This window comes from Aulonocara stuartgranti (genome assembly GCF_965226115.1).
Source record: "Aulonocara stuartgranti genome assembly, chromosome: 4".
NCBI classification, from domain to species: Eukaryota; Metazoa; Chordata; class Actinopteri; order Cichliformes; family Cichlidae; genus Aulonocara; species Aulonocara stuartgranti.
The window spans coordinates 15547986-15568604 of NC_138942.1; the positions used below are offsets into that span (position 1 = coordinate 15547986).

The 20619-nt window shown below is 38.7% G+C and overlaps 2 protein-coding genes across 4 annotated transcripts in view; one reads left to right on the plus strand and one right to left on the minus strand.

The window, feature by feature from the left end:
* LOC309705480 (nuclear GTPase SLIP-GC-like) overlaps positions 1-20619 on the plus strand; it is a 116536-nt gene that overhangs the window by 47030 nt on the left and 48887 nt on the right. The window lies entirely within an intron of this gene.
* Positions 1173-19664, minus strand: LOC309705584 (nuclear GTPase SLIP-GC-like; the record flags this gene model as incomplete). Its single annotated transcript, XM_082531505.1, has 13 exons — positions 1173-1440; positions 1525-1606; positions 2104-2234; positions 2341-2449; positions 2644-2761; positions 2904-3052; positions 3144-3317; positions 9438-9559; positions 9712-9799; positions 9879-9948; positions 14748-14914; positions 15011-15217; positions 19656-19664. The coding sequence occupies 13 exons, from the start codon at positions 19662-19664 to the stop codon at positions 1358-1360; spliced, it is 1509 nt and encodes a 502-aa protein (XP_082387631.1). The 3' UTR covers positions 1173-1357.

Sequence of the window (20619 nt, forward strand, 5' to 3'; positions counted from 1 at the left end):
GGACAAGAACAAGGTTTGAAAAACATTTTCATCTTACAAAAACACTTAAATCAAGGTTTATTGAACCGTATACAAAATGTAAATGTTTGCATGCATATACAAATTAGAAACAACAAAAAATAAAATTATAAACTAGTAGCTGAAGTAGAAGCTGATAGTAATGCTGGTGTATTATTATTCATGACACCCAAAGAAACCAATGTAATGCAGGAAAAAAATTCTGATTCTGAAATTGCAATAAAAAATATTGTGCTATATAAGGCTCAAAGATAAAACTGAAAAACATATCCATAAACTAATGGCTCTCATTTCAATGAACTAAGACTTAACACATGCAATTAAAACATTAGAATATACTATAAGATGCTAAAATGTGAAGCAGAAATAAATCAATGTCTTCTTCTGATTATCCAAATCAGGCTTGCCAGGGATATAAGTTCTAGTTTAGTAAAAGCAATATTTATGTAATTAAACACAAAACAGGTTAACAACAACAACAATCTTTATTTATAGAGCACATTTAAAAACCAACGGCATGCCAAAGTGCTTAACATAAAACAAATTAACACAAGTATAATCAGAGTCATAAAAAAATAAAAGTGTAAAATTATGTTCACAGGAAAAAGCCACCAATAGAAAAATATAACTATAGCACATAACTATAGCACAATATAACTATGCCATCAAAACACAATGGCGATATGACATACACAGCGCAAATAAAAGCATGATAGGAAAATTAATAGAATAAATCACTGCAAACAAGGCCAGCATTTAACCGGTAGAAAAAGCAAGATTAAACAAATACGTTTTAAGCCGTGATTTAAAAGATTGAATAGAGTCAGACGCCCGGATGCCAATCGGAAGGTTGTTCCACAACTCTGGTGCAGCCAGAGCAAACGCTCGATCACCTCTAGACTTCAGCCGAGATCTAGGCTGCACCAACAGTAACTGTGAGGATGATCTTAAAGCCCTAGCAGGAACATATGAGCTTAGGAGTTCCTTAAGATAGCTCGGTGCTGTGTTATTAGTGATTTTAAAAGTAAACAGCAAAATTTTAAATTGGATACGGTATTTCACAGGCAACCAGTGCAAATCAGCTAGGACGGGAGTAATGTGGGCAAACTTCCTAGTTTTGGTTAGAATGCGTGCAGCAGCATTTTGGACTGTAATCTATGAAGGAGGGCAGAGTGGAGACCAAAATAGAGTGAATTGCAGTAATCCAGCCTCGAAGTTACAAAGGCATGGATGAGCTTTTCCAGGTCTTTATGTGGGATATACTGCCTGGCCTTAATTAATCAAAGCTGATTAATTTAAGTATTACAAAAATAATAATACCATTTTTATTTTTACCCAGCTACTGTTGTAACATTTCTTCATCTTGACCACCTTGAAGTTGATTATAATGTGTTGTCAAAGTCTCAAGATACTCTGAAACATCTAAAACAACAAAGTGATTTTATTAATAATACATACAGGATTCCTAGTACTCAACATGAAAGATTTACTTTATATTCTGTTTACCTGGGAGTGAGTAGGCAGCAGTCTTCAGTGAGAATTCAATGGCTTCCTTTATGATTTTCTCGAGCGTGAACAGCATGACTTTCTAATTTAACATAAGAGCCTTTATTAGTTTTCACAGAGCCAAATTATGAGTTAAAAAAAAAGACTTGAATTACTGGTTACATGTTTGTTTAAAGTGAGAATTATTAAAGTGCTGAAAGTAGCCTTTTTCAGTTTAAACTCTTCTATTGGAGTCCTAATTGTAACGCCCAGTACAAATTTAACAGCCACCTCACTAATGTTTTAAAAAAACAAAAAACAACAAATAGAAGAACTTGGTTTACATTCTCCTTAGACGGGGCAATAGTACTGATTCTGATATATATGTATTACAGAAATATAAAAGAAGCCTTTATGTGAACGAAGAACATTTTGCAAGATAACTTTAGACTATGTTTTTTCTAATTTTCTATTTTGAACAAGTTTGATTCTTTTTTCAGTTTATGCTATTTGTATATGTACAGCACTTTGGGAACCCTGGTTTAATTTAAAGTGCTTTATAAATAAAGGTGGTATGGTATGTTATATAATGTGACAAACCTTCAATGCATCCATCTTCATCAACATGGTCTTTTTTGCCTCCTCATACATTTTCTTATTTGAGTACACATGTCTCTCAATAGTCTTCCTCATGTTTTCCAGTGCTCCAGGTTTCTCAATTTTTTTTGCTTCTACAAGAAGACACAAGGTTTTGCAGCAAAAAAAGAACCCAAAACTTTTTATGCATAATTGTGATGAATGCCTACATTCACAATAAATGCAAATGTGTCAACTTACCAATGTAACATTTTGTCATGTTTTCCTTAACTGTCTCTGTTAGACTGGTGTAGATTTTCTTCTTCTGCTTCAGGATGAATTTCTCCATTTGAGCCTTCATTTTGTCCTCCTTAGAAATAGGAAACATTGGTAAAAATGTTTAAAAAAAAAAAAAACAAGAGATCAAGCTAATAGAGATGATTCTATTTTTTTCTCCAAAAGTTAATTAGAGCAGAACATACTAATATTCTATTTTTTTGTGTAAATATTAATCTTGATGGTAATGGAATCATAAACAGGAGAATTTACAATTAGACAGTGTACCTGTGTCTGAAGAAATATCAGCTGTAGTTCGACATCATTGTATTTTTTAATCAGTGAATTGGTGCCAAGTGAAAACCTGCTTATGACTCCTTTGAATGATCCACATTTAATGTCATTTCTGAAAAATATGTTTCAGAATAATAGTGTTGATGGCAGCATTGACAAGTGAATAATGTGTATAATGTATATGAGAGAGAGAAAGAGAGAGAGAAAAACACTTAATATGATAACACTTTATTATTTATTCTGTTTATTCTTACGGGAAGGTCTCTCTGAACTTTTTATCAATGCTGTCAGTCAGGCATGAAGCCAACATCATGTTGAGGTCTATTTGTTCCCCGTATTTTGTTGTGTGGATGCCGTCCTTCTTAACTACAGCCTGTAGTGTGCTGAAAAAACTGCGGTCTTTCTAAAACAAATCAGGAAAACATTTTTAAACGCATGCTCATAAAGAGTGCAAAAATCTGCTGCTTTGATTTAATTATAATTAAGATACATACACGATCCAAAAAGGTCTTCAGTTTTTTTTCAGAGGTTATGAAATTTTTAATCCCTTCTGCGAGACACTGTTCAAAGTCCTTGGTTGCTTCTTCAACTGCTGTTTTCACTGTATTAAGTTGTTCCCTCATGTTTTTCTCAAGGACTTTACATACATCATCTGCTTTTCCAACACCCTGAAATAAAAAACAAATATATATATATATATATATATATACACTGAACAAAAATATAAACGCAACACTTTTGTTTTTGCTCCCATTCCCCATGGGATGGACGTAGAGACCTAAAATTCATTCCAGATACACAATATAACCATCCCTCCCAAACAGTGGTCACAAATCAGTCCAAATGTGTGGTAGTGGGCACATCTGCTATATTGAGATAATCCATCCCACCTCACAGGTGTGCCACATCAGGATGCTGATCTGACATCATGAGTAGTGCACAGGTGTACCTCAGACTGCCCACAACAAAAGGCCACCCTGGAATGTGCAGTTTTGTCTCACAGCAAAATGCCACAGATGCCACAAGCAATGAGGGAGCGTGCAATTGGCATGCTGACAGCAGGAATGTCAACCAGATCTGTCGCCCGTGCATTGAATGTTCATTTCTCAACCATAAGCCGTCTCCACAGGCGTTTCAGAGAATATGGCAGCACATCCAACCGGCCTCACAACCGCAGACCTTGTGTAACCACACCAGCCCAGGACCTCCACATCCAGCAGGTTCACCTCCAAGATCGTCTGAGACCAGCCACCCAGACAGCTGCTGGAACAATTGGTTTGCACAACCAAACAATTTCTGCAAAAACTGTCAGAAACCGTCTCAGGGACGCTCAACTGCATGCCCGTCGTCCTCATCGGGGTCTTGACCTGACTCCAGCTCGTCGCCGTAACAGACTTGTGTGGGCAAATGCTCACATTCGATGGCGTCTGGCACGTTGGAGAGGTGTGCACTTCAAGGATGAATCATGGTTCACATTGTTCAGGGCAGATGGCAGCTGAGAATGTCCCAGTTCTTGCATGGCCAGCATACTCACCGGACATGTCACCCATTGAGCATGTTCGGGATGTGCTTGACCGGCGTATACGACAGCGTGTACCAGTTCCCACGAATATCCAACAACCTCGCACAGCCATTGAAGTGGAGTGGACCAACATTCCACAGGCCACAATTGACAATCTGATAGACTCCATGCGACGATGTGTTGCACTGCATGAGGCAAATGGTGGTCACACCAGATACTGACCGGTTCTGGGTCCCCAGACCCCCAATAGCGCAAAAAACTGCACATTCCAGGGTGGCCTTTTGTTGTGGGCAGTCTGAGGTACACCTGTGCACTACTCATGATGTCAGATCAGCATCCTGATGTGGCACACCTGTGAGGTGGGATGGATTATCTCAATATAGCAGATGTGCCCACTACCACACATTTGGACTGATTTGTGACCACTGTTTGGGAGGGATGGTTATATTGTGTATCTGGAATGAATTTTAGGTCTCTACGTCCATCCCATGGGGAATGGGAGCAGTAACAAAGGTGTTGCGTTTATATTTTTGTTGAGTGTATATATATATATATATATATATATGTATATGTATATATATATATATATATATATATATATATATATATATATATATATATATATATATATATATATATATATATATATATATACACACATATATATACACACTTTTTTAATATATTTTTAATTTTACATATTTTTTTTAGGTGTCAGAGTTATGCAGACATTTCAAGTTATACATTTTTCATTATTACACTGAATAAAAATATAAACGCAACACTTTTGTTTTTGCTCCCATTTTTCATGAGCTGAACTCAAACATCTGAAAATTGTTCTTTATACACAAAAGACCCATGATTCTCAAATATTGTTCTCAATTTTTATAAATCTGTGTTAGTGAACACTTTTCCTTTACCAAGATAATGCATCCCACCTCACAGGCGTGGTATATCAAGGGGCTGATTAGACAGCATGAATAATGTACAGGTGTGCCTTAGACTGCCAACAATAAAAGGCCACTCTAAAATGTGCACAGTTTTGCTTTATGGGGGTGGAGGGGCAGAAAACCAGTCAGTATCTGGTGTGGCCACCATTTGCCTCACGCAGGGCAACACCTCCATCGCATAGAGTTGATCAGGTTGCTGATCGTGGCCTGTGGAATATTGGTCCACTCCTCTTCAATAGCCGTACGAAGCTGTTGAATATTGGCAGGAACTGGAACACGCTGTCGTATACGCCAATCCAGAGCATCCCAAAACATGCTCAATGGGTGACACGTCTGGTGAGTATGCGGGCCATGTGAGAACTGGGATGTTTTCAGCTTCCAGGAATTGTGTACAGATCTTTGCAATATGGGGCCGTGCGTTATCATGCTGCAACATAAGGTTTATGGTTGTGGATAAATGGCACAACAATGGGCCTCAGGATCTCATCACACTACCTCTGTGCATTCAAAATGCCATCAATAAAATGCACCTGTGTTTGTTGTCCATAGCATACGCCTGCCCATACCAGAACGCCACCGCCACCATGGGCCACTCGATCCACAACGTTGACATCAGCAAACTGCTCACCCACACGACGCCACACACGCTGGCTGTGTCCCAATTCAGGGTCTGCACGCTTGAAGTACGCATTTTAAGTGCGATTACGTCACCGCCACGCGACGACGGCTGTCCCAATTCGAAGTGTACTTCAAATACATACTCCAAATGCACCGTCGATTTCCCCAAATATCAAGCGTGGTCCGGTGCACGCTTTGTGGTCCCATATATCCCACAATTCATACCGCGGCAATGAATGCCGCAAAATACGGCAGAAGGGAGCGGCCAAAGAGTGAACTGTCAAAAGTAAGTACTGAATATTATGTCACTTATTTATGTGCGAATGTTTAATAACAAAGGACATTAAAACATTGCTGTTGGCCACATGTCAGCAAAGTTGTGTGACATTAGTGATGTTTGTACTTTCAGCGTTAACTTGGTTTTAAAGCCTCTAAATATATATATTTAGTCGACCTTAATCTTACAGAGAATGTGATGATTTTATGCATAATTAAAGTCAGTCATATATCCACAAACACAACAAGCTGAAAGTCAGTGATGCTGCTCGGTTTGCAGTCCTGAATATCACGGCACAAGCAGGATTCACTGCACTGTTAATGTTAGCTATGTTATATTGCTGCCTAACGTGTGTTTGAACGAGCTGACGGTTCACTCGTTAAGCTGAAAGAAAGATGCTTTAATCACAGGAGTCACACATGTGTCCACTGTACCATCTGGGAACTCTTCTTGTTTAGCACTCGTAATAACACAAACACTAAATCCTCCTGTTTTGTAGCAGTGTATACACCTGAGACTGTCACCTGTCTGTCTGTCCTGCACTCTCTCTCTGTTTCTTTCTCTCTGATTGTGGAATAAAAGTATGAACGTGTATTTTTATAAGTTACACTTGTGTTTGAATCCTGCAGCTTATCACACATTTGATTTCCATGTGTGACAACTGCAAGTGTCCAGAGTGAGGACAGACTGAGGGACCCACTGCTGCACATCATCTGGAAGAGGAAGAGCCAGCAGCAGCTGACAGATGGAGAGAATAGACAGACTGTTCCCTGTTTGCGAAGGACTGCTAGAAAAGTTTAGAATAACTAATTGTCTGTCCTGAATAGGGATGGGTACCGGTGTCTGACATAAACGGTAGTAACCAGACCGAAAAGCAGCGCACATTTCAGTGCTTTATTTCGGTGCTTTTTTTCCCTGAGCTGTGATACACTTTAGATTCTAGCCAATCATTTTACATTTCCGAGGATAGTAGGCGGGTCCAAGTACGTACGTTCTTTTAGAGCAGAGCTACAGATTAAAAATGCCCAAGACGAAGCGGTCAGAAGTCTGGCTGTACTTCACAGCAAAATATGCAAACTCAGCAGCCTGCAACAAGTGCTTTAAGCTGATACTGTGATACTGTCAAAGGAGGTAACACCTCAAATCCGATGAAACACCTGGCGACGCATAGCGTTTTTGTTTTTTGTTTTTAAAGCCGAGAAATGCGCCGTATTTGATAGCTTGCTGCGAGACCTCACACCGTGCACATCTACTGCTGGTGGGTTGCCTGTTATCGGACCCGGAGTTAGCAATATCCCCCAAAAACCCGAAGAATGGAGTCCTGGCCCCTAGCCCTGCCAGTGTAGCAGAAATGATGACGGATGATGATGCAGCAGCAGCCGTTCTTCTCTGCGTGAGTAGCTTAATGTTGTTCGTGTGTAATTTACATTGAGTAGGCTAACCACGTTATTACATTAATGCAGGTAAGGTGAACTAGCAAACATCATCATAGCTACATGTGGCTGTCTTCTTGTTTAATGGCAGATACTCCCTTCACCCTGGCCAAAAAGGCTAAAGGACCTAAAAATAAATGTTTGTTTCAGTTCTATGAAGCTTTGAGTATTTTGGATTAGTAGCACTGCTTTGGTAAATGGTAAATGGCCTGTATTTATATAGCGCTTTACTAGTCCCTAAGGACCCCAAAGCGCTTTACATATCCAGTCATCCACCCATTCACACACACATTCATACACTGGTGATGGCAAGCTACATGTAGCCACAGCTGCCCTGGGGCAGACTGACAGAAGCGAGGCTGCCATATTACGCCATCGGCCCCTCTTGCCAACACCAGTAGGCTGTAGGGTAGAGTGTCTTGCCAAGGACACAATGACCAGGACAGAGAGCCCGGGGATCGAACCGGCGACCTTCCGGTTACAGATACGCTTCCCAACCCCCTGAGCCACGGTCGCTCAGGGGGTTAAACAAACAATATTTGTCTCTTATGTATAATACATCTGTATATACACTTTTGAGTGAAGATTTAAGGTGATAGGAAATATAAACAACTGCAACTTGAATCTTTGACCCAGAGTTCAAGCTCACTGCTGTAATAATATATATATATATATATATATATATATATATATATATATATATATATATATATATATATATATATATATATATATATATATCATAATAATCTGATAATACATATAATATTGGCCATATTATATTTACATTACCACAGTGAGATGATTTTAGTCTCATGAACAACTTTAGCTAATTGTTATTTACTAACTACACTTGAAATGACTGTTCAGTACAGAAATGAAGCCCAACAATCATGTTTTACAGTCCTGTGGTTTCAGCCTCAGATACTCAACTAATCACAGTGATGTCATGACAAAAATGAATGACCAACAAAACATTTTTTCTCCTTCATTTCTGTCAAACAATGCTGCATGTAACGTTTCTCGCGGTTAGTATCATGGTTGCTAGGCAACCTGAACAGCGTGACAAAGGCTAGACCGTCCCATTTCATAAGCCTCTCACTTCCGCACTTCTCGTACTTATAGTACGCACCGTACGTAGTACGCGTAGTGCGCGTACTTCAAGCGTGCGGTCATTTAATTGGGACACAGCCCCTGTCTGCCATGTGCCCTAAACAGTGAAAACCGTGACTCATCTGTGAATAGAACACCTCTCCAACGTGCCAAACGCCATCAAATGTGAGTGTTTGCCCACTCAAGTCGGTTACAACGACAAACTGCAGTCAGGGCCAGACCCAGATGAGGACGACGAGCATGCACATAACCTTTCCTGAGACGGTTTCTGACAGTTTGTGCAGAAATTCTTTGGTTATGCAAACTGATTGTTGCTGCAGCTGCCTGGGTGGCTGGTCTCAGGCGACCCTGGAGGTGAACATACTGGATGTTAAGGTCTGTGGTTGTGAGGCCGGTTGGATGTACGGCCAAATTCTCTGAAACGCCTTTTGAGATGGCTTATGATAGAGAAATGAACATTCATTTCATGGGCAACAGCTCTGGTAGACATTCCTGCAGTCAGCATGCCAGTTGCACACTCCCTCAAAGGTTGCGACATCTGTGGCATTTTGCTGCTTGATCAAACTGCACATTTCATGGTCGCCTTTTATTGTGGGCAGTCTAAGGCACACCTGTGCAATATTCATGCTGTCTAATCAGCCCCTTGATATGCCACACCTGTGAGGTGGGATGGATTATCTCGGCAAAGGAGAAGTGCTCACTAACACACGCAGACAGATTTGTGAACAATATTTGAGAATCATGGGTCTTTTGTGTATGTAGATAATTTTTCAGATGTTTGAGTTCAGCTCATGAAAAATTGGAGCAAAAACAAAAGTGTTGCGTTTATATTTTTGTTCAGTGTATATTTTCACACATACATAACTTGATTTTACCTCTTTTCTGCGCCTGGCTCCTTCAATCAAAGACAGAATCCCATAAGCTCCAGTCACATAGTTACATGTCTCAGAGTGACAATCATTGCAATTTTGCAAGAAGTCTTGAAGTTTGGCTATTTCTGTAAATAAAAGTAAATTGAATATTGAATTAGATACTTTGGTTTTAATCTTACAATCCATTTCTGATTTATGAGGAAAAATAAAACAAGATATGCACCGAACAATATATTTTCTTTGAATCACAAAACATCTTGAGATTCTGACTGCCTACCATTGGCATCTTCTTTTACATCTTTTCTTTTTAGGAACTCTTCAGCACTCACTGTGAACACTTTGAAGCAGTCCTCACTGAAGTGGTCCTGAAAAATAAAAGAAAGAGTTTTAATCTTAAAGAAGCTTTGGCTCGCCAAACAATTTTTGGAATGTTATAAAACTCACACTCAGACTCTCATTCAGTTCCCGGAATTCACTCGTCACTTCTTTCTTGGCTTCCTTGTTTTTTATATCTCTTAAATGGGCAGGAAGGGAAATAGGATCAACATATAGCTTAATCACAAAGCAACATATCAAGAAAACAGCTGAGAGGTTTTGTTTTTGAGGATTTGCACATGGAGGGCAACATACCATGAAAAACTTTGAAAACCTTTACCACTTTCAACATGATCAACATTATTAAAGGACTGACCATTTCAGGCCCTGCCCTCCTGCTTTCTTTTTATGTTCTGATGGATCTTGCTTTCTATCCTGTAGATTTCTGTTTTCCTCATAATCTAACATCATACAGTGTAACAGCAGTCTGGCGAGGAAGGAGCGGCTAGCAGGTCCAGCGAGCATGTGGTGTGGAGGTTAGCCAGATAACTCGAAGCCAGTTGGTTAAATCAAACAACAGACCTTTATTCAGTGTCAGCAACATTACACCTTACGAGCCAGGTCTCCACGGCTGTACTCGTCCGTGCATACATGAACGGAGATCGGTATCGTACAACAGTTCGGTTTTCTGAGAACAGAACACGAGCTGCATGTAATGGCTGCTGCTAAAAACACACACCCACTAGGAGACTCCCACAACTATTATAATAGTAGGGCAACCCCCCCTCCGCCCCAAGGGGTGCTATAACCCAATAAGGGTTGTTAAAACAGCTCTGCCTCATCTGAACCTGTACCACACAGAACAACTAGACTAGTACAGCAAAAAAGTCTGCTACAACAGATAGAGGTTAGTGTGAAGTAATTCAAATTAATTTGAAGTAATGTGAATTAACAATTATTTAATCTTATTGAAGTTTAATTAATTTGTCCTTGTATGAATTGGAAAAGTTAAACGTAAAACCCTGATTTTATGTCTCAGTATTACCTAAAGATTGAATGTGCAATTAGAAAATTAAGTATTACAGTTTTTCTTTTGCGTAATTATCAAAGCAGAAAAGTAATTTTCCCTACTGAACTCCCAACCCGCATTTCTCAAATCAGTAACACACTTCCTCACTCACTTTTGACATTCTCATTGTTTTTTCTGGTGACTTTACTACTAAAAATATTTGTCACTATGTTGATATTTCCTACTTAAATCTGACAGCTTATAAAAGGAGTTATTTTTTCTTATATTTCGTGAATCTGTGCAAAATGTAGCCCCAGTTTCCTGTTTATAGCTAACAAGAGTTGTCTCAAATGTGGTCTTCTTTTGTTTTGTTATGTTTAGCGGGAAAATCCCAGTCCATCAACAACGCCTGAAATAATGACACCAGCCCATCTGACATCAACAACAGCGTAGTGTTCAATCATCTTTCTTTCTTATTCTAATGTTCAGTTTGAACTTTGCTTTTTTCAATTTAATAAATTTTGTACCATTACCAGAAGTTCCATGACTTTATTTTTTGTGTCTTTAAAGAGTAGTGAATGGTTTTTATGCAGTCATGGGTTTTATTTTTAAGCTATTTGGTCAAAGCTCACATACCATATACTAAAAAACATGGTTCGTTGATTGATTCATTAGCATACAACTGGTAAATCTTAAGATAAAAAGTAATTACTGTAACAACTGTGTTGGGTTTAAAGAGCCTTTTAAAAAGTTGAAAATCCCTGCCCATGAAGTAACAACAAACACACATGTGACAGGGTGTGGCTCGAGGCTAAGATGCAGGGAAAGGGTGTAGCAGCCGATTGAGGGGGCAGGGAAGAGTGGATGTCACAGCTGGTTTGTATTAATCCCATCACGTGTCCTCTATTTGGAAGCATGCTGGGGCCCGGGCAAGAGAAGTTAAAGTGGACTGAGTAAGCTGTAAAGAGTGTGAGCACACCGAGAAGCTGAAAGGCCACACAACTGTTGCTGTACATAAAAGCACTGTGAATATGTAGGTTTTTTTTGTTTGTTTTAAAAAAAAGAAAAGCAGCTGGATAGTGCAGTGGTAAGTCTACTCACCTTTGGAGTGGGAATCGCAAGTTTGATTCCCACCTGGTATCCAGTAAGGGTCCTGGATAGACCCCCAATGCTAAAAAAAACAAGCCATAGAATGGCGTGGCTACGTCCGCAGCTTGGACACAAGCATTTCACTACATGTCGTACTCTCTATAATAGTGTATGTGATGGGAATAACGGTGTTAATTTTTTCAGTAACGAGTAATCTAACTAATTACTATTTCTATCGGTACAACGCCGTTACCGTTACTAACAAGAAAATGCGCTTTACTATTTTTCAACAAACAGACGGTTGAAGCTGTCTTCAGCTTACCGCACCTTATATCATTTGCACGGAAGTAGCTGTTTGCGTAAGTAATCTGGGTGCTACAGTTTTGAGTAGTTGCGCGCGCTCCCGCGGACGGCAATCACTTTCTGGCAGACAATCACTTTTTGGCACCTAGAGCTAGGGGGCAAAACAATCTCGTGAGTGCTGCTGTTTGGCTGAGGAAGAATAAAGTAGTAGTGGTAAACCAATCACATGACCACTTCAAGATGCCAAAGTAACAAGGTGCTATATCACAGTTTTTAAATTGTGTTGATAGGCCATGTAAAACCAGAGTCATGATAAACAATATATACGTGGTGTTTTTTCCTGAATGCTTTCGTCATGTTTACTGTCCAAGGACAGCGCTAGCAAGCACTCTCTGCTTATGACCAAAAAATAAAAAAATAAAACAAAACGAAAAACACCCATTTCGTGTTGGTGGAAAAATGTACAATGTCGACCAATTAAAAATGACATGGCAGCATGACATTTGGTTGTTTAGGAAGAGGGTGAGTTTTAGGAGTGACGGCGAGAGAGAGAAAGAGAAAGAAAGAGAGCTGAAAAAAAGAGAGCAAGTTTTGAGATGTGAGAGATTTGTGACGTTTAGCGTGTTTGGAGTGTGTAGTTAGTGTGTTGTCTTGTGTAGTTAGTGTGTAGTGTAGTGGATAGTTGTGTGTTAGAACAATGAGGTGACTGCTGAATGTTACAGGTGCTGCAAAAAAGCCAACAAAGGCAGATTGCAGTGTTAATGGTGTCTCCAGGTAGAAAAAAGGGGGAGTGATACATCTCCTCTTGTCAGACCTGCAGGCTTGTGATATTCTTCTTTATAGTGGACAGAAATTATTTTTTGCAGTGGCACAAATAATTTATGTGGCATCACTACTCTGTCTGGTTTGCACTCAATGCCATTTACCCTTACCTGAATATTGTATATTGTATAGTTTCTTGTTATATGTAAAATTGTATTGTATTTATTTAAATTTCTACTTTTTAATTATTTTACTTGCATTTTTTAATCACTCTCTTATTTGCTATTCATCTAGGGGTTGAGAGTAATGAAATTTCAATTCTCTGTATGTCCTGTACATGTGGCAGAATTGACAAATAAAGCTGACTTTGACTTTGACTTTGATCTTATTTAATGCAGAACACCTGATTGTTATGTAAATAGTTTGAAATGGTTATTTAAAAAAAAAAAAAAGGTAAATGGCTGCAAATTTGCAGCTAACTTGTGTCATGGTCCTGGGTCGGTGACCCAGTGTTTTGAGTTTTGTGTCATTATTGAATTTTGATTTTGTCATAGTTTATCTTTTCTAGTCTTTCGTTTCCTGTGTTCCAGGGTCTGCTGTATTCCCTAGTCAAGTCTGCGTCTGTTATGTTTCCTGTTTTACTTTGGAAGTCTGTGTCCAATGTCAGTGTCTTTAGTTTCACTTCCCCTGTCCCGTCTTTAGGTTCATGTGTGTCAGCTGTGCTCCCATGTGTGACCACTTCCCTTGATCATCCCTTATGTGTATTTAGTCTCTGTGTTTCATTCAGTCTGTGTCGCGTCGTCTGTGTTCCACGCCGTATGTCATGTCAGGTTTCAAGTCTCTGTGCAGGTCATGGCTCATGATGCTTATTCTTATATTTCACAGTTCCCTCATGTTCCGGCGCAGTCTTGTTCATAGCCTCACTGTTATTAGTTTCTTCCCAATTTAGGTTCCTGTTTAGTTGTTGACCCTGTTCACTTCTCGTTTAGTTTAGTTCATGTACTCCAGCCTCAAATAAAGGCTTGCCTTTTGTTTAAAGTTAATTTGGTCTGCTTATCTGTGTCCGCACCTGGGTCCTCCAAACACTCTCCACACGGTCATCCACTGCGAACCATTACAACTTGTGCATGGGATTTTAAGATTTACAATTTATATTTGTATTTAAGTTATGAAATATGATTCATTTAACATGTTTGTGGTTGTTACAGCATAAAATATAACTTTTTCTACTCAGATTTTATGTTTTTTTTTTTTTGTCTGATTTTAGATCAGTTGTGTTAATAGAGTATGTCAAAATGAAAACATAACTGTAAATTCAGACATGTGAGGCTGTACTGAAAAGAATGACACCAAACAAGGCAAAGTAAATAGTTTTTAATGGTGATATGTAAAGGTCAAATTAAAAGTAGTCAAAAATGGTCAATTATACCCGGGACCCCAGAAGGTTAAAAACTTTAAAGTTATGCAATAGTTACTTTTCCTAGTAATTAATTACGTTTAGAAACTCAGTTACTAACTCGATTACTTTTTGAAAAATAACTAGTAATTATAATTAATGACTTTTTCAAAGTAACTTGCCCAACACTGGTGACAAATAAAGGTTGTTTGTTTTGTTTGCTTGTTAAAAACACACCATTATTCGCCATGCCACATGCTGTGAGTTGGGTACTGACTTCACAAAGAATTTTACCAGTACTGTGTTAGTGTTGAGAATATTATGTGTTTTTAGTAAATATCTGAATGCAACTATTATTCAATATTTCTCCAACAAGATTGATCAGTATGTGATTTTAAATTTTTTTAAATTATGCACTTTGACATCTTAATTCACTTACCGATTGTCTGATCGATCAGACTTGGTGCAGATAAAGTGAATTTGCTCACACTGACCACCATTTCCAATGAGGCCATGTGCACTTTTTAGAATCTCCCAGGCCTCATTCTCTGATGCTGCCCGAGTAATTTCAGCCACAATCCACACAGTAGAACAATCTCCAACAATCTGAAATAAATTATAGCACGTCAATTATAAATAATTAATACAAAAGATGTTAAAACAACACCAGAAAAACAACAAGAAGTTGATGTGAAAAATTACTTGTCTCCACATTTCGTTCCTGCTCTTGTTGCGATCGCCATTTCCAGGAAGGTCCACAAGTGTGACATGCTGGAGAAACTTATTGTTTGGCACCCTGACAGTCACACACTTTACTAGTGGCCAGTACCACTGCTGTGCTTTATATCCATCTTCCGGCTTTGGAACATACTTTGTATATTTAAAAAGTTCTTCAGATAGCTTTTCAGCCTGCAATAAACAAGATAAATAAGATTAATACATTTACAATTAAATCAGTAAATTTAAAAAAAGAAACCCAAATTTTAGACAATTTTTTTCTTGGGAAACATTTTAGATTTTTTTTAATGTTTAGATTTAAGGATGATCAAACTTAGGCACATATATGCACACAGCATCACAGACGCATTTGTTAATGCAGCTTCCCTAGTGTTTTATGTTTACAGCTAACAGACGCCCTGTTTGCAGACCTATAGTCTTGTGATATCCAATGCAAATTGTTAACTTATTTGCATGAGCAGTTGAAACTGTTCCTGTTATACCCTTAAACTTTTACATTCATACATTTCTATCATCATACAGGCCTGAGAATTACAGTAAAGTGACAGAGCGTTGTGGTAATGGCTCCTAGACTCTGGAGCTCTCACCCACTGAGACGTGTGATTTGTGTTAAAAAGCAGCTAAAAACTCAACTTTTAAATTTTGGTTTTGTGTAGCTTTCTCTCTTTATGCTGCCAGCACTTTGGTTCTGAACTACATTGTAATATTTATTTCAAAAGTTGTAAAAAGGCTTACTTTTTACTTAACATTACAAAAAGTTATTACTTATGAAAAATTGACATTCTTCTGGAGAAAAAGTATAGGATTGACACACTTTAACCCTAAACTAGAGATGGTACGATACCACTTTTTTATGACCGATACCGATATCATAAATTTGGATATCTGCTGATACCGATATGAATCCGATATAGTGTTTTTTAATCAATAAAACTGTTTTTTAATATCTTGCTGCATTTTTTTATAAGTTCATACTCAAGTTTAAATAAACAACAACACTAAAGCTATTCTGTTATAACTGTATGTAAAAAATACACTGCACCCAAAATATTTCATAGTTCAGCATAGTGATCAATCTAATAAACTTAAACCTACACCATCCTTCCTATTCTGGTATTTTAAAGAGTACTTATCAGAAATATTAAGCAACCTAACTAATAGGGTTGCAAACACCCAGCAAAAAAAAAATAGCGAACCACCCTCCACCTCATGATGCTTAATTGACGTAATCAACTTTAATTTGATGCAGTGCGAAAAAAAATGCACAGAATTAAATTATTTTTCAAGAATAATTAAATAGATTCAACATCTTTCTTCAACAAAAATGCAGACTGCACAGATGGTATCTTCCCAAAGGAAAAAGTAGTATAGCTTACTTAGTATATTAGACTTAACAGTTACTATATACAGTAATGGACTTCTATACATTTTACATCAGATTAAAACTTTGGGTGTAAGATTCGGATAATTATTTATTAAAAGCTAGACATTTTAAATGAGAATAAGAAAGAAAAGTATGTCTTTGTGCCCCCTTTTCCCTGTTAATGCCCTATTGGCCCCCCCTGGCTAAACTTTGCTAGATCTGCCCCTGCACAGTTACCAGCGTCAGCTACGTAGAAAAGGATCCTGGTGTAGAAAGTAATATTAAATAAATTCTAACAACAGCTTATCAAGGTTAAACGTGCTGCTGTTGTTCAGCCGCTGTACAACGACCTTTTGGTTATAGCTTAATATTTAAACTGGGTGCACGATGGATTGAAAGTGAGAGTATCAGTCATTGCTGTATTAATAAGGCTCGGTAAGTCGGACAGATCTAGGTTGGCTGTACCCACACACAGCATAACACAAACACACTCGCTCAGCCTCCTCTCATGTGTGTCTTTCTGTCTGTCTGATCTCTGTAAGGTAACTGGTCACTGAGGCAAGATTTATAGCTAATCAGTCTGTATCGGCAGCAGTCTGCCATGGGCTGAGCCAACTTTAGAACATTACGCATTACAACACAGGCAAGGAATGATGTCAGTAAGAAATGAGGGATAGAAAAGGGGGAGGAAAAGAAAACAAGGCAAGATTGGGGAGATTAAAAAGGAAAGAGTAATGCACAAATAAGGAAACGATAGCGTAAATAAAGGTAAAGATCGAAACAGAGCTGAAAAGCCTGATTTAAAGAGGTAAAGAAAGAAGAGGAGGATGCGGGATAGGTGATTTGGAGGGGAAACTGGAGCTATTGATCTCTCACAGTACTCACATATGCAATTCAAATCACAGCAAATATATTCCTTTCACAATACTTATCTTGCTCAGTATGTCTTTGCATTCATGTATGTTCAGCAGTGAGAAAGAGAGATTAAAGGAAGGTTAATTTGTACATGTCTTCATGTGAGGGAAGCCAGCGCATTTCCTCATTTCCAAACTCTAATCATTCTCCTAAAAGATATTGGTGCATGCTGATAGGTCTGGTTATCTGTGTGAGAATGTGACCAAAGCTTTTATCAAGGTGAGCACAATTGGTGTATTTATTTATATATTCTTTATATCATTATTTTAAACTGAAAAAACTCTAAAAATAGGACTAATAATAAGTAAATAAGACTAAATATTGTGTGTACTTTTGTATACAATTTTACAGTAATGAATTAAAGAAACACAGCAGCAGTTATGACATGAGTGAACCACAACCATAAAGTAAAGAAACAAATAAGAAGCTTTTTTTTATCTCCATGTGTCTCTCCATAAAACACCCTCACACACACACACACACACACACACACACACACACACACACACACACACACACACACACACACACACACACACACACACACACACAGTCACTTGTCTTGCTTAACCATGCTACATTTCCACACAATTTCTCAAGCAGTGTAAGAACAACAGCCTAGCCACCAAATACTATCTGCTTCTATAACTGTGCTACTATCATGGCTTTTGTTGTCCATGTCCTGTGCTTTCATCTCGAGTACCGTTCTGTAACGCCACCTCAGCAGGCCAGTCTGCACCATCTGACTAAACTGCAACCACACAGTCACAGATGGATTCTTCTTAAGCCCTAGAGAACAGCCTTCAACTGCCAGCTATCAGCTTCCATCACCACATAACCACAAAGTAACCACTGACAGTGAGAGAGAGATGTGGGCAAAATGGGGAGGATGCAGAAGTGAGAGAGAAAAAGGTGCAGAATGAGAGGAGGTAAGAAAGGTCAGAAAAAATTAGAAACAAGTGCAAAGTGTCCAGATCAGATTTTTCCCTCTCTTGTGCTTTCTCTCCTTTTTAAATCCACACTCTCTCTTTAAATGTCTGCTTCCTCTCCTTTAAACTCAAACGCACTACTGCCACGGTAAAAAGACAGAGCGAGCCCCAGAGAGCAGCGCCATCATCCCCATCGAAACAGCCAAACAGCCAGGCAATATGCTAATGAACTTCTTAATGACTGCTAATTAAAACCCATTTAATTCAGAAACACTTATCAAGCTCTAAGGAAAAAAAAGCATGCAAAAATTTCCCAGGAAGACAAGCAGAGTTATGGCCACCTTTGGTATTTGTCAAAGCCTTCCTACTCCTTCCCCTCCTGTTTTGCCCTCCTGTCTGTCTCTGTCACTCTGTCCCGCCAGCTCGATTGCCTCTAATAGACGTGCTTTATCTAGGCTGACCTAACCATTGTCAAAGGGAGCAGAATTTGTGAGCTTTTAGAGTGGGCACACTCAATGAGCTAGGGGGTTGGGGGCAGTCACGACTGGGAGTAAGTGGCGGGTGCAAGCAGGTGGGGCGTTGCTTGGCAAGAATCCATCCATGCAATCTCCAGGCCACTTCGTTAGCCACCTCGTACACATCTACACGTTTCTCCCCTCTGTTCTCAGCTAATCAAATAGGATGCCAGCTAAATACTTAATGAGAAGTGAGATATGAGCATTTGAACCATCTGTGGAATGCAGAGAACTAACTGCTAAAATGCAAATGCATCTTATTGTAGCCACTGAAGATTCAAGGAAACTTTTTTTTTATTAGAAAACTTTCTAAAATAAATTCTTCTTTTTCTCTTCACTGTGTTCATTCCTCACACACACAGAAAAGATGGGTAGATACATTGAGAGAAGCTGCAATTGACAAAGGGAAAACAAAACTGAGAGAAAGTTAGAGCGAGCCAGAGGGAGTGTGCCCCCTCAGCCCTGGAGGAGAAACCAGAAAGGGCCACTTTAAAAATCGCTTAACACGCTCCACACAAAAGACAGCTCAGGAAACTTGAGCCGTGTTTGATTTGAGTGTCAGGGTGGGAGGTACCAATCTGCAGACATGTCGGGCACAGGTGGTGAAACAATCAAACAGCCCTAAACTTATATCACCCACGGAGATACAAAAAGCTCGGTCACATGCACAAATACAAAAACACTCAGGCATGTATGAAAACATACATGTGGAGACACACATGCACACACAGAATATATATTAACATGTTTATTTTACATCAAATTTGATGTGTCAGAAGACTGAAAGAAGAAGAAAGGACATTTAAAATACAAACTTTTATGGGCATATCTTTGACATTCTGCTCATTCTTATATCAGCATCACCTTTACTGCATACTTATACCTACGTTGCCCATCACCCGTGAACATGCACAGAGAACAAATTCAAGCAAAACCACAGTGTATGCATCCCAGCCAGACTGTAATACACGCCTCTGCGATTCAGGCAAAACGAAACCTATCATATGCTGTCAGGTGTGGTAACTTGAACACCTGGTATTATTTGCTAATTATTTGTAATAATATCTCCTTCACAGCGAGGATTTATATAAGGTCTCTTGGCGATTTATCAATTATTAAAGCTCATTAGTGGTCAGATTGTTTATTTTGCTTTTAGTTTTCTTGCTTTTCAGATGGCCTGTGTTCAGCAAATGGTTCAAGCTTAATTTTTCTTCTGAGTAAATATGGTGTGTTTTGTTTGCATGGGGTTGTTTGCTTTGTGTGCAGTGGGTGGAACAGGACATTGGCTTTAATGTGGTTGGGAAAAGGAGATGGAGGACATGTTCCCAAATCATTTGTACTTTATATTTCAGGGAATCAAAGAAGCTGTTTGCCCATGCAAATATGTTTTTGGACCAATTTTGTGTTCTCCATTCTTTAAGCACCGGTTTGAGCACCGTTTGAGCACCGGCACAGTTTCAAAAGTACCGATTTGGCACCGGTATCGGATAAAACCTAAACGATACCCATGCCTACTTGGCAAGGTCTCCCTTGAAAAAGAGGTTTTTAATCTCAATGGGATCTTGGTTAAATAACAGTTAAATAAAAATAAAATAAAAAAAATCTTATGCAGGTGGAGAAGTTTTAGGTCGTGAAGGATGGAATAAAAGGAGTGTCCTTGCTTTCCAGACTTCCTTTGTTTGACATTGTGTTTGGATTTGTACCAGAATATTTGCACTCACTTTTAGTTGATGTATGTGTCTTTGGTGTAATGCAGAGAACTCCATGAAAGACTAATATGTAGATTTCACAAATAGGCACCCATCTTCACATGTTAAAGCCTCCATCAGAAATGATGGAAACTTGGAAATC